A 15,441-nucleotide genomic window follows, 5' to 3' on the forward strand; every position below is an offset into this window, starting at 1 on the left:
AGAGTATGACTTATACTTGTCTTAAAAAGTGGGAAAGACATAAGAAAAGGAGGAAAGAATGTATTTCAGGTAGAGAGAACTATGTGGGCAAAGGTGTGGAGGCAGAAGTCTACCTAGTGGTTACAGGGAATTCTGAAGAGAACTTTTTGGTTATTATAGAGAATGTTTATTAATATCTCCAGATACCTTAGAATCACATTGAAAAGAGCTTTAAATACCAGAAAAGGGTTTGTACTTGAGGGAGAAAGTAGTCAGGACCTGTAGGTAAGTTTTGAGAAGGAACATTTAATCATGGAGATTTTTGTCTAAAGAATTAATTCTTTGTGTTATGAAAATGTTGTGATAATCAAGCAGTACTGGAAAGAAGAGAAACTAAAGACCAAAAAATCAAGTAGGGTGCTGCTGCCTGGAGATTGTAGTACAAGAAGACAAGGAAAAGTGAAACATGTTGAAGAAAAACAGCACAACTTGGGAAGGCATATGGTAGACTAAACAGTGACAGCAGTTTTGAGATGGCACAATCTGGAATGAAAATGTTATTACAAATAGAAAGAGGACTGGACCAGAGGAATCTAAGCGGGCAAAGGTGAGACTGAGGATTTGAAGTTCAGCAAGATATTCAAGGATAAGTGTCCTGAAGTCAGCTGGAAATAACTGGGGCACAGATGAGAAGTTAGGGTGGATGATGCTGGGAAGCCATTGTTTGCATAAGGGTGATAATTTAACTCCCTGAAATTTTCTTTGAGGGAAAATTTTCTTTGAGGGAAAAATAATAATTACCCAGGAAGAGTTGGGACACAGAAGGTTATCAAAATCAAGAGAGGAAAGAATTCCAAGGGACTTCTTCCTGCTTCCCCATCTCAGTAAATAATACCATCACTCACAGTGGCTCAGGCCAACACCTGAATTTCTCTCCTTTCACACCCTGCACTCAACCCATCAGCCAATCTTGCTGAATCAACCTTCAAACACATACTCTGTTCTACCCCCTCCACAGCTACCCACCTGGCCAATTCACTAACATTTCTTACCAGGATTATAGCAGTAGCCCTATAAATGATTCCACTGCTTCTTTTGGCCTCCACAGTCTAAAAATCTGAGTATCCCATCCAAAATATAAGTCAGATTATGCTATTCTCCTACTTAGAACCCTCCACTAGCTTCTTTTTTTAAATTTTTATTGAAGTATAATTGAGTTACAATGTTGTATTTCTTTGGTACAGCAAAATGACTCGGTTATACATATATACATATATTCTTCATTTTTAAATTTATTTATTTAATTTATTTATTTTTAGCTGTGTTGGGTCTTCGTTGCTGTGCGCGGGCTTTCTCTAGTTGTGGCAAGTGGAGGCTACTCTTTTTTGCGGTACACGGGCTCTAGGCACGTGCGCTTCAGTAGTTGTGGCTCACAGACTCAGTAGTTGTGGCTCACGGGCTCTAGAGTGCAGGTTCAGTAGTTGTAGCACATGGCCTTAGTTGCTCCGCGGCATGTGGGACCTTCCTGAACCAGGACTTAAACCTGTGTCCCCTGCATTGGCAGGCAGATTCTTAACCACTGCACCACCAGGGAAGCCCCCCATATATTCTTTTTCATATTCTTTTCCATTATGGTTTGTCACGGGGTATTGAATATAGTCCTCTGTGCTATACAATAGGATCTTGTTGTTTATCCATCCTGTATATACTAGTTTGCATCTACTGATCCCCAATTCCCTTTCCTTCCCTCCCCTCCCCCTTGGCAACCACAAGTCTGTTCTGTATGTCTGCTAGTCTGTTTTTGTTTCATAGATATGTTGATTTTTATCATACTTTAGATCCCACATATAAGTGATATCATATGGTATTTTTCTCTTTCTGACTTACTTCACTTAGTATGATAATCTCTAGGTCCATCCATGTTGCTGCAAATGGCATTATTTTATTCTTTTTGATGACTGAGTAGTATTCCATTGTATATATGTACCACATCTTCTTTATCCACTCCTCTGTCGATGGACATTTAGGTTGTTTCCATGTCTTGGCTGTTGTGAATAATGCTGCTATGAACATAGGGGTGCATGTATCTTTTCGAATAATAGTTTCGTCTGGATATATGCCCAGGAGTGGGATTCATGGAGCATATGACAACTCTATTTTTAGTGTTTTGAGAAACCTCCATACTGTTCTCCATAGTGGCTGTGACAATTTACATTCCCACCAACAGTGTAAGAGGTGAACCCTCCAATGGCTTCTGCTCGCACTTAGAATGAAATATAGTGCCCTGCAAGGCCCTACATGACCTGGCCTGACTTCCTTGCTGTCCTCACTGCCTATAATTCATTCCTTCTCTCACTCCACTCTAGTCACCCTCACCTTCCTTGGCCTCCAACACCCTAAGCTTATTTTTCCTTCACAGCCTCTTCCTTTGTTGTTCATAATACCTGGACTCCACTACTCCCTACCACCAGCAACACACGTGGATTTTCTTGACTAGCGTTTCAACTTTCTTTTATTCTGTGAGTATATGGAGCATCAGTTACTGTCCTAGACATTGGGGATACAGCAGGAAAAAATTAGGCACTACTCCCTGTCTTCATTGTGCTTCCATTCTAGCGGGGAAATCAGACAATAGAGAAGATAAATAAGGAAAATATGTTGCATGGTAGATAATCATAAGTGCTAAGGAGAGAAATAGACCAGAGGAAGGGGACAGGAAGTGTCAGTGTGGGTGTGGTGAGAGTGACAGGAATTTCATATAGAGGGGACAAGCAGGGCCCAACTGAGGGGAGATACTTGAGGAAAGACTAGAAAAAAGTTGAGGGGAATAAACAAATCAACAGCAACTCAAAGACCTGGAGAAAGGAGGGTGTGGAAGATTACAGTGACCCCAGAGAGGCAGTTGGGTAACCCAGGTCATTCTCCTTCTCTTACCTGTGATGTTTTTCTTCAAAGAACTTACATGATTACATATCCATCTTTTTATTTATTTAATATCTTTCTCCCTCACTAGAAAATAAGCTCCATAGTCTTCATCATAACAGTGTCTGACTCCAACTGGGAACTCAGTTTTACTGGATAAATTAATGAACAAAAGGGAGGCGCCTAGAACATAATGTTAACCATGGAAGAGTGAAAACAGGAAGGGCCTTTGAACTTGGCAGGAGGGCAAGAACTGGTAGCCTTTATGGGTCCTTGATGAAATGTTTGGGGTCTGTGTGGAGGGGCAAAGAAGCAGAAGGAAAGAAGCCAGACAAAGTGATCTCAACCAGTTCTTAAGCTTCCTTAATGCGGGTTGAATGAGAAAAGTGTTACACAGTTGACTATGGTATGCTCTTTTTCCTCTTGCTAACTTATTTATGATTTATTTATCCTCTTAAATAGATACTTCACAAAATTGAGCATGTGGTATTATGCTGATCCTTTGCATGCCTTGGAGAGTTGACAAATCCCACTCTACTCATTGTTAACATAATTTTAATTAAGGTATCTAAACCCCTTGTTAAGACTTAACTGTAATCTCATTTACTGTGTGGGAAGTATTATCTATTTCATGACCGAAGTAAAATCTTAGGAAAACGATATCCTCAAACTGCAGAGTATGAGACACAGTTAAGCCTAAGTGGCTGGAGAGCATTTCTATAATGAAATGAAGTAATATATGTGAAGGAGCTTCACAAGTATCAAAATACACAAATAGTGTCATTGAAAAGACAACTGCATGTTTTCTTGTCTCAGCTTGAAAAAATCCAGACCTTCAAAGCTGCAAGTACATTGTAAAAAAAAAAGGCGGCATCCTATGAACTCAGATATTTACACAGTGTCATTTAAAAGAAAATGCTGTAGGCTGTGAATTGTTTATCCAAAATATTTTAAACATTACTATGCCAAAGAATAAAGGAAGTAAAAGAAAGGAAAAGAAAAGAAGGAAATCTCTCCTGCAATAGAGACGGTAAAGCTTCGTGTAAGTAACACTTTTGCGGTGAGGGGAACATATCTGACCCTCATGGAAACAGCCCTCACACAGCAGAGCTCAAAGCAGAGAACCAAACAATAAAATGCAAAAATAATTTCAGGAGGCTGTGTTAATAATACCGCCACCAGGAGTTCCCTGCTGGGAGTGCTGTCATTTTTGTTAAGCTTGGATACTTTTATCTTGTCTGCTTTCCATCATAAGGAGAAGTTACCAAAGAAAATGAACACATCCTGAGCAGGATCATCATAGATTATTACAAAGTGGTTATTACTAAAGGCGTTAAGTAGTTCTTCTCATGAGCTTATCTTGTGGCTGCTGTTTACTGTGGTAGGAAATAGTCTATGCTGCTTATAAACTGGTCAAAAAATATTCATTTCAAAGGAGAGACACAAAGTATGGAGCTTTTCCTTACGTATCAACACATCAGGAGAAAACTTTAGATTTTATGTTACATCAGAAATAAATAAGATACCATTTTAAAGTCATTTTGCAAAATGAACTTTAAAAATATATGCATTTATGTCTTGCAACTTGAGGACGCAGGGAGGAGGAGGTAAGCTGGGACGAAGTGAGAGAGTAGCATTGACATGTATACATTACCAAATGTAAAATAGATAGCTAGTGGGAAGCAGCTGCATCGCACAGGGAGATCAGCTTGGTGCCTTGTGACCACCTAGAGGGGTGGGATTGGAAGGGTGGGAGGGAAACACAAGAGGAAGAGGATATGGGGATATATGTATACATATAGCTGATTCACATTGTTATACAGCAGAAACTAACACAACATTGTAAAGCAATTATACTCCAATAAAGATGTTAAAAATATATATATATATGCATTTTATTTACTTACTGGGACATGAATTTATTTACAGTATAAGAATAAAAATATTTTGAAATGGACCAAAGTAGCTTAGAATCAGTTTTATTTGTTTCCCCCTACCTACAAGGCTTGCTTTCTCTTAATTTGGGTAAAATAGAAAATGACGGTGATGGACGGCCTCACAGTTCTTTCGTTGCTAGGTTACATGTGTGTCCATTTAACCTGCTTCCTGACAGAGCACAGTTTCCAGAATGCCATGTAAAATATATGCCTTTGTTTCCTGGGAGGGGAGAAAGGGAGGGTTGATAGCCTCCCCATCCCACATTTGTTTAGCAGTTTAGAGGGGGCAATGAAAGGCGAAGGATACACACAATGGGTAAGCTCCAGAAAACTGACAGCTCTACACCTCACACCACCAGGTGATGGAGTCAGGAGCCCAGTGTGTCTCAGCACGTGTTCAGGGGTCTTCAGATCAAGGAGCAGACAGAGCTTTTGCTTTACCCTGTCTTCTTCAGATTCCTTTTTTTACTGCCTTTGCCCCACCTTCTCAGATACTTAAAAATACGTGAAAGGAGCTTCCGGATCTGTTTTCCTGGGTGGCATAAACAAACTCCATCTCTCTCTCTCTCTCTCTCTCTCTGTCTCTCTGATCTAAAGAAGTGCATTCCCAAAATGTAAGTTTCTTTTGCTTGAGCCTTGTAAAATAGGCTGACAGGGTTCCCAAGGTGATGGGGGACCTGGCTTCTGATTGCCATATTCCACCCCACAACCTCTCCGAAACCCCCTTGGCCCACATCCTGAACAACACACACACACACACACACACACACACACACACACACACACACATCCCCTCACTGTAGGTACCACCAACCCTCCTGGCCCCTACATTCAACACATTAAGGCTCTGCAACTCATTTTAAGCAGATTTCCTGAGATTCTGTCAAAAGACAAGGTGTCCCTTCCCTCAACTTCCCAGGTGCACTCCCCAGCCCCATCCCCATGTTCTTCCTCATCAGGCCCCGACCTCCTCAAAGTTCTCATCGTGCTGATGTTGAGTTCATTCTCTGTGTCTGCTCTGCAGCAGCAGGGGTGTGACAGTCCTTCTCAAAGCAGCAGAGGCTCCACTCCTGGTGATCAAACACTTGACCCATGTGTGAGAGTCATTGTTACATCCATATAAGATGGATTTTTAAAAAATATCTATGCAAATATTGGTAGAAATGTAAAAATCCCACTAAAGAAATGATAGACATGACAGTTATAATGCAACCATCCTCGAGCTGCACGCCAGTATAATTTTTGACAACACGTATGATTGTCTCCCTTCATAACATGTCCCTAAACTATCCTGGCAACTTTATGGTCTCTCTCTGATATGGGCATTGATGTTCAAGGTCATTTTTGCACCTTACTATACGTCCTTTGTTTTTGTACAGCTTTAAATACAGAGCTTGTTTTTCAGGTTTTAGATAAAAGTGACACTGATGTTTCACTGCAACAAGAAGAAATGGAAGTTCCTCTTATGGAAAAAGGTAAAAAAAAGAATTCAGTTTACATATATTAGCTGTAACGTCTTGAGTCTTTTTCAGTATGACTTATGCGACATATCTTATGTAGGATATAGATCAGAAGTTTGGTAGCAGTTCGGATTTAAAAAAATTAAATCTGTTGTTCCAGTAGTGGGAGGAGAGGTGGGTAGAGAGTGAGCTGCCAACCTCACACATTTTGGAGGGGCAGGGGGACACTTCCTGCCTGAGCGCACTTCCCCCAGTACTACCTCACTGCCTGAAATTCCAACAGTGGACGTATGTCACCCCCTCATTGAATTCTACTTAGAAATTTGCTGGCGATTGATATCAGGTCTATAATTTTCAGAAACTATTTTTGAAAATTACGATGACATTCCTCTGTTTTCAGTCATTTTAGTTCTTTCCCTATTTTGCATGATTCCTCTGAGATCACTAAGAATAGTTCAACAAACGCATTTATTAGTTCCTTCATGTCCATGGGATGTAATTTGTCTTAGGTGAGAGACTTGAGCTTCTTTTAAGCATAAAGTTGCCATCTGATAATATTCAATCTAAAGACAATTTCCCTGCATAGAGAAGCTGGAAACAAGCTAGACTCAGAAAATTTTATTTTCTTAGTGTCCATTCATTATTAGTAGTAGAATTCTTTTATTATGTGTTATATTATTATTATACCATTGTCTCCTTTATTGTAAAATTATACCATTGGGCCTAAGCAGCAGGACCATTATTTTCATTGTCATCTTCTTATTCTGAAATAAGATTTAAAGCCTTTCTTAGTCTCCTAAACAGGTCTCAGTTCATTTTGACTCCATAATTTCCAGTTGTTTTTGTGTTGATCCATGCCATCATTTCGTGTTCACTCTTGGTTGTAAGCTCTCCCTTCTTTTATCCTTCGTTGCTTAGGTAACCTAATCAGTCATTCATTCACATCTTTATATTTGAACCCATTAGTGAGGTCCATAAGGAATCACACTTTTTCTTTTTCATCATAACTAGGATAATTAGCTATTCCACAATCAAGATTTCTTTTGTAAGGGTCTCTTAATTTTAAAGCCAGTCTTTTATAGACATTTCAAACTATTAACATGCCTTCAAGTATGTGCCTGTTGGATTTCCAAATTGTAATGAAAAAACTGTTAATACAATTTTGATCCTAAAATTAATATTTAATTTCAAATACTCATCCTGGATTTGGAAGGAACAAACTGTGAAATATTTTCAAATGACTGTAATTATGAATTAGTTGGCTAATGGGTTAAGAAATTTTACTTTGCATGCAGATCATGAGCAAAACCAACTGTGCCTGCAGTGTGCTTGGAAAACCTCTCTGTCTATTCTCTTTTATGTTTCCTTAGAGGAGTCAGGCAGGTCCTCAGCCATTTACTCACCATCCAAAACTTTCCTTGTTGTTCTCCTGTTCCCCTTGGCCTTCAGTGGCCCTAAACTTATTGGCAAGGGTTTACTTGGTGGAACAAGATCACAGTTCTCACAAAGAATTCTAGAGACAGCTGGAAGAAGAACACATTGACTTATTTCTTACACTCTCCCCAAGACACTCTTGAAACCAATCCGAGGGGATCAAAGCATTTCTGCTTTTCTATGGACTGTAAACAAATTACTAACCTCTCTGAACCTCGGATTCTGATGTTCCCTGAGTGAGAAGATTAACTCGATGACTGTAGGTCTCTTTGTGCTTTAAAGTTCTGCTCTGTCCTAGAGGCACATTTCTGATTGGGATCTGTCAGGATGTCTTTGAACCTGAACTCAAAATGGAAGAGAGTAAGACACTGGGGGAAGACAAGTGGTTGTCTAGGCAGAGGCTGCTGAGAGGAGGGACACTGAACATTTCCCATTAGTCATCCCGTGCACAGCAATAGCAGAAAATAAGCATTATTAAAAAGAAATTACAGGGCTTCCCTGGTGGCGCAGTGGTTGAGAGTCTGCCTGCCGATGCAGGGGACATGGGTTCGTGCCCCGGTCTGGGGAGATCCCACATGCCGCGGAGCGGCTGGGCCTGTGAGCCATGGCCGCTGAGCCTGCGCGTCCGGAGCCTGTGCTCCGCAACGGGAGAGGCCACAACAGTGAGAGGCCCGCATATCGCAAAAAAAAAAAAGAAAGAAAGAAATTACAAAAAACAAGCTACAGAGGCTCTTGGATTCTTTATTAAGAGGTTATTATAAATTGCCTTAAGAACATATTGGTGCAGTTTTACAAAAGAGTGTTTGAATACAAAGCCAAATTATATACAAGTTGTTAATGAACTGCTAACACTTCTTTCAGTTCACTTCATTATGTAATCGCCAAAATGTGATTGATTTTCTTCATTTTGTCTATGTTCTTTTGAAGAAAAACAGGAGCTGTGCAGTGATACTCCAGAAATAAAGAGAAACCCTTCATCACCTGACTGGGAAAGGTGAGTGTACTGCAATTATACAAATTCCAAGGGAGTACAATTATACTGTTGAAAAGTAATTATCAATGTTTAAATACAAGAAGAAAGAAAATAATAGCAACAAGCAAAGGCAATTAAGAGTGGAACCAAATTTTACAAAGGAGACAGGAAAGAATAGAATACACTAGATTTCTTACCCTTTTCCCAACCTTTTTCATTTTCTTTTGGGAGGATTTGGGAATTATGAGATGGAACAGGCTTAACTTCCTGCTCACAGAAAGCAGCTAATTCAAATTATTGTAATATAGTCAAAGAACTAAAAATGTCACATATATGTATGACTGTGAAATCATGAGCTGATTTTCTTTGTGTGGCTCGTTATCTTATTGCCATACATATGTGCAATAATCATCGTATGCTAGAATTTTCTTGACATGAGACTCTTGTCACTTTTAAATAGAAGCTGAATGTTTTGTTTATCCAATAGAATGAAAAAAAAATATTTTCAAGGAAGCAGATTCTTATCTTCATGCTGCTCCAAATCTATCTAAGCTGCTTTCCAAGCATTCAGACCCAGTGTTGCTGGGAAGAATCCTGTGTTCTTTTTGCAGAGGGGCACACTGAGTTAAGTACAAGAAAAACAAAACAAAACCAGAGAGGAGCTGTTATTGTCCTGCACTTGCTGACTGAGTAGTCACTCTTACCCTCAAATCCCATCCCTCCACTCTTCCACTCAGAAGCCTTTCATAGCCCCACCACTTTTAAGACAAGGCAGAAACTCCTGAGCATGGCACAAGCCCCCTGTGCTCATGACTCCCAGGTTAGCTCCCACTTTGCTTCCCAGACTTTCAAAATTGCTTCCCATTCTGTTTTATCAGAAAATTCCACCTCATTTTCCACACCACTTCCTGGGTTTGAATGCCCTCTTGTGTACTGGTCTGTTACCCTTTCATTCACCTCCCAGTTCAAGTGTTCTCTCCTTTGGGGGCCCCGATTCTCCTGGGCAGACTCAGGTGTTCACAGAGCCACCACTGTGGGGATCAGATTGCATCATAGTTCATTCACCCGCAGTAATTATTTGTTTAATACCAACCACATTCTGACACACAGTGTGAACAACTCCTCACGTCAGGTGGAATTGTCGTCTGAGTATCTGTCTTCCCTCTGCATGTGAGCTTCATGCAGGACAGGGCTCATATCTTTTCTTCTTTGTAACTCTGGCCTCTGACAGGTCTTCCCCAAACACTCCATCTAAAATAGCCCACCCCGCTTCTGATAAGGCACACCATCAAACTGTATCATCCCACTGTATTTCTTTCAGAGCCTTTATTACTATTTTAAAGTAGCTTATTCAATTACCTATTTCTTTTAACACTTTACATTCTAGCTTTCTTATTTTCTGTATTTTCACTTGAAACTAACTCACTCCACGAGGGCAGGGGCTGTCTTACTCACCGCTGTGTCCTTAGTGTCCAGAATAGCACCTGCCTCAGACTTGGCATTCTATAATGTTTGTTGATTGAATAAATGATGTAATTTTCCCCCCAGTGCTGTTGTTAGGTCATTTTATGCATGATGCTTTAACCTAGAGTTATTTATTAAAATTTGAGTTGAAATTTAAAATCCATCCAAAAACTAAAACATGTTTTTTGCATGTGTGTGTATTATTTCATATATTACTTTTAGGCTTTTATGAACTTGTGTTTTTTAAAAATAATCTTTGAGTCATAACTACAATATGAATGTTAGAACTATTATCCAATTAAAACAATCTTAATGGGAGAATCTTATCAAATTCATTAGTAGTGGTAGTAATAATAAAGATAATTATAATAACATTGATAACTAGATACTGTCTGCTGAGCACTTACTGTTAGCAGGCATTGAGCTAAATTCTGTGTATGTATTATGTAATCCTCAGCACAGCTCTGTGAGGCAGGCACTATTATTATTTGGCAGAAGAAGAAACAAAGGTTCAGGGAGGAATCTCTGTGCTCTGGTGTAGTGCATTTTACCCTCCACCTCCCACCCCAGCACGAATTTCCAGCATTCCAAAAATGGTTAAAAAAAAACCAAAAAAAAACTTTAAAAATTGAAGGACTTTTTTAATAAAATTTCAGCATAAAGGTTATAATTAATAGGCTTCAGACATTGTGTAAGTGTTCTTTAACAGACAATTAAGCATTAGTTATAACACAGTGTTCTTAATCTTATATAAAGCATCAGCTGAAGTTAGGCAGTATAATTACTGACAAAGAACTGTTGACAGTAGAAGCATGTTCCATTTGATATAAACTATTATCCATTTTTTTTAAAAAAGGTCCATACATTGTAAACATAGGAAACTCTCTAGAGCTGCGGTCTTAATTCATGGACATTAGCATGAAGGGATTACTAAAATCTCCTTTCCACTTGACAAATAAGACCCTACGTGATCCGGCCCCTACCTGCCTACCCAGCTTTGCCTCCCGTATTGCGTATCCCCCAGCCCTCTTGAGCTTTTTTGTTCCCCCCGGTACTGAAAGCCTTGGGGCTCATAAACACACTACACACTGCGTCCTCATTGTGAGCTCTTCTCCATGCTGCAGCCAGTTATCCTTTTAAAACATGTATCAATCAGATCACCTCACTCCCATGGAAGAAACCCTCCAGTGGTAGCACCTGCTCTGCTTAAAATAAACTCTAGTCCCCACCCCACGGCCAGTGCCTCTCATCTCCTCTCTCTGCCTCTTCTTCCTGTGCACTCCACCCCTGCAGCCCTGGCCTTCTCATGTGTCGCTCAACAGCCCTACCTTGTTTCTCCCCCAGGATCATTACACTTCACCTGGAACACTCTCTTTCCACCAGATCTTGACTATATATTTCTTTCAGCTGACTTGGCTTTATTTCTGGACCTACCTTCTGTACCTACCTTCCCCCAAGCTAAAGTAGAACTTGGGTTTAAAAGCCTCTTTCAGCAAATAAGAGACAAATGGTATATGACTACTGTTATTAAGAATAAATTACTACCAATTCTATTTAATTGGGGCTACCCAAAAACCTTGAAACAAGATTTGTCAGGAATAAATAGTAATTCTTATACCTGAGAATTGATTTTATGTAACTACATAAATGACAGTGTTCAGCATTACATCTATGTCCTAGCTTTCATTTGTTGTGTATTAACATCTCATTTGTTGTGTATTAATATTTCTGAATTTATTAGTATCTAATGTGATTTCTACTTAGAAATTATAAACCTTGGCTTGTTTTTGCCCAGTATGCCGGTGGAAGATTTAAATTCAAGTTCTGGATACAAAGCCGGAGTGTCTGAGAGGGGTGGTTGTAAAGTTGCTTCTTCACTGACAACATCTTCTCAAAGCACATCTGTCAAGGAAACAGTAAGAAAACTGACATCTAATTTAAGGTAAAGATACTTACTAGCATATTTCTACATGCTTTGTTGAATTTTCTAAGCAGTGACAACTCCTGTTATTTTTTTCTCTGTTGAGTGGTGATATTATTGAGAAAATTCAATAGAATGACTTTATGACTTGTCTCCTAACTGCACTGATTTAGATATAACGTGGGTGACATGTCTTTTGAAAGAGAACTGTTGTCACTAACTGCCCTCTTGTTACATGGTCCAGCAATATGGTGGATGTTAATCCTCTCTCCAGTGTAATAAAGAACCAGGATTTGTAAGGATAGAAGACAGGAAAGAAAGGGCTATTAAAAAAAGATGAATGGTAGTGTATATATGTCCATGCCACTATCTCACTTCGTCCCAGCTTACCCTTCCCCCTCCCCATGTCCTTAAGTCCATTCTCTACGTCTGCGTCTTTATTCCTGTCCTGTCCCTAGGTTCTTCAGAACCTTTTTTTTTTTTTAGATTCTATATATATGTGTTAGCGTTTGGTATTTGTTTTTCTCTTTCTGACTTACTGCACTCTGTGTGACAGTGGGAAGCAGCCATATAGCACAGGGAGATCAGCTCAGTGCTTTGTGACCACCTAGAGGAGTGGGATAGGGAGGGTGGGAAGGAGATGCAAGAGGGAGGGGATATGGGAACATATGTATATGTATAGCTGATTTACTTTGTTATAAAGCAGAAACTAACACACCATTGTAAAGCAATGATACTCCAATAAAGATGTTAAAAAAAAAAACCCAAAAATGAATAGGGGCCATTTATAATGAACGGGGCAAAAAAAAAAAAAAAAGAATTCTTACTGAATTTCTTACTTCCTTCCTTCTTCCCTCCCTCCCTTTCTTTCCGTTCTTTCTCTTTTTTTTTCCTGCCTCACGAAGACCCTCATGACATTATGGCCTTCTAGAAAGTCTCTTTTTGTAGCTTTAGATACTGAACTTATTGAGGGAAACTGAGTTTTACTTTTTGGTTCAGTGTAGAATCTTAACATTTATGGACATGGTTAATGAGGGATTAAATGTCTGGATCTCAGTTCTCAAAGGATGGAGACAGGGAGGGCATAAAGTCCAAGGTTCAGAGTTTTTCCAGGTAGGGACCAATGATAGGAGGGGGCTTTACAGTCAAGCCAAAGAAGTTAGTATACAGAAGAGTGCTCTCAAATAGGTGTCACATGAGCGGGTGGGGGGCAGGAGCAGAAGCACCACTAAATTAGTACAGCCAATTGGTTTGATTGGGCTTCACAAGCTTTGAGGGGCCTGGGTGAGGTAAGAGGCTTTCAGCAGAGGGAAATACACAACATGCTCTAGCTGGAATAGTATTTTCCCTTAGGATGTTACTTTGACTTTCTGATCAGTGACTGACAAAATCTTCCTGAAGAAAGGAGTTGGCAAAGGATAGAAACGGGGAGGAAGAGAAAGTTAGAGGTGGGGCATATATATAGGGGCTATGGCCCCTATGCAGGTCCAGGATAGGGTCTAGGGTCCTGTGTGTGACAGTAGACTGCAAACTACTGGAAGCCATAAACTCGATTCTGCAGTTGCCCTGGGCTTTATGGAAGTTTCTGTGGCAGTGTCTAGGGCTGCGGGGCTGTGCTTATTACGTGGATGAAGGCCCCACCTACCATCCTTTAGGAACACACACCTAACATCCGTCCTGCCCTAGGAGAAAGGAGGACGCTCTTGTTATATTCAGGTGGATCCACCTGGGACTTTGCATCAGGACACATTTTCACTGATGACACTAGGGATCCAGAGACAAGTCACTGATCAAGGAGTGAAGCCAGAGTGCTGCATTCCTGAACAGTAAGTTCTGACTACCAGATCTGCACAGTGTCTGGGTTGGCAAGCTTGCACGAGCCTGGGAACGGGACAGAAGCAAGCCAGACCTCAGGGTTGTACGAATATTATGAGGTTGAAAAGGCCATTCATCCGGTGATCTGGATGGATGTCAGTCTCATACTGCCGTGGCCTACAGTATAGTCCCTAGAAAATGGGATTCTCCAACCATCATCTTGCCTTCTGTCAGTGTTTGTCCAGACTAGTATGTAAGATCCTCATCCTTGATGTTTGGTAGCCTTAGGTTTGAATCCTGGTTTCTTACTCACTAGTTCTGAGATTCAGGCATGTCAATTGGTCCCTAAGACATGGTAGTATGGAAAAAATTATAAATCAGTATGCCTGTGTATATCTGAATAAATGTGTGCATATTATTAAAAAATGTATGGATATGACATGTCCAATGATTGGGACATTGCTTCAAGTGAACCAGGCTTTCTTGATGATAATAATAACCACTATTTATGAATCATTATTATATTTTACACAGTCACCTAAGTGCTTTGTATACATTAGCTCCTTAGACAAACTTACAGGGCTGGTATTATTTTTATTTATTTATTTATTTTTTAATGCTAAACTGAAAAAGAGAAACTAAGTAACACTCAAAATCACAAAGACAATTACACAGCTACTAAGGACAGGGCTCCCTGATTTGGAATCTCTTGCTCTTAATCACAGTGTATATATATACTCACACATTTATATGTACATACTTACATATATACACACACACTTTTTGTAATATTCACTACATATACACACACAGACACCCACACATGCTTTGCTACTCTCTGCACTATGAACCTGGAAAGATTTGCCTGGTTGTGTTGCAGCAGAGTTTGGATGTACAACTGTGGATTATCATTTTCTTTATTTTTTTCTTGGCTAATTTTTGTTCTGTCTCTAAGTGTATCATCTTTATTAATTTTAATGAGTTACATATGATCAAAAAGGAGATAATCTGATTGAGTGTACTAAGGCTTTAAGGTACATCCACCTCTATAATTAGGCATCACTAGAAAATCTAAATTTCCCAGAAACCATCTCCCTAATGAACATGTAGAATCTTTAGTACTTGAAATCATCATACTATTATCAACTGAACACTCTGAAAGCCAAGTGAAGTGATAAATAAGCTCCTTTCTGTACCAGCTTGAATTTTTTTGTGGTGATTGTTTTATAAAAGTATTCAGTGGGAAAAGAATTGTACACAACACAAGGCTTTAACTGGAACAAAAGGAGCTCGTCATTTACCAATTTTCTCTTTTGCCTTTGGCAGCATGTCATATGTTTTCTCACATTTCACCAGTGAAAACAGATTTCTTGTCTTCTTTATGTTTTCTTCCCTGTACTGCACTATTCTATTGTCTGGTCCACATATTAGTCCTTGTGTTTACTAGAATTTAAATTCCTCCAGGCATGAAGATTGTGGCTGGCCATGTACAGTGTGGAGGGGACCATGTTCTTTACACTCAAAATTGTTCACCAG

The 15,441-nt window shown here is 39.6% G+C and overlaps 1 protein-coding gene across 1 annotated transcript in view; it reads left to right on the top strand.

The window, feature by feature from the left end:
- The window catches only part of MORC1 (MORC family CW-type zinc finger 1), a gene marked incomplete at both ends in the record, with an annotated part of 187,542 nt that overhangs the window by 150,530 nt on the left and 21,571 nt on the right, over positions 1-15,441 (top strand). Inside the window, 3 exons of the mRNA XM_079704879.1 lie at positions 6,244-6,313; positions 8,660-8,726; positions 11,965-12,111. Of these exons, the coding sequence (XP_079561005.1) occupies positions 6,244-6,313; positions 8,660-8,726; positions 11,965-12,111 (284 nt within the window). The remainder of the gene's footprint in view (positions 1-6,243; positions 6,314-8,659; positions 8,727-11,964; positions 12,112-15,441) is intronic.

This window comes from Hyperoodon ampullatus (genome assembly GCF_949752795.1).
Source record: "Hyperoodon ampullatus genome assembly, chromosome: 5".
Taxonomy (NCBI): domain Eukaryota; kingdom Metazoa; phylum Chordata; class Mammalia; order Artiodactyla; family Ziphiidae; genus Hyperoodon; species Hyperoodon ampullatus.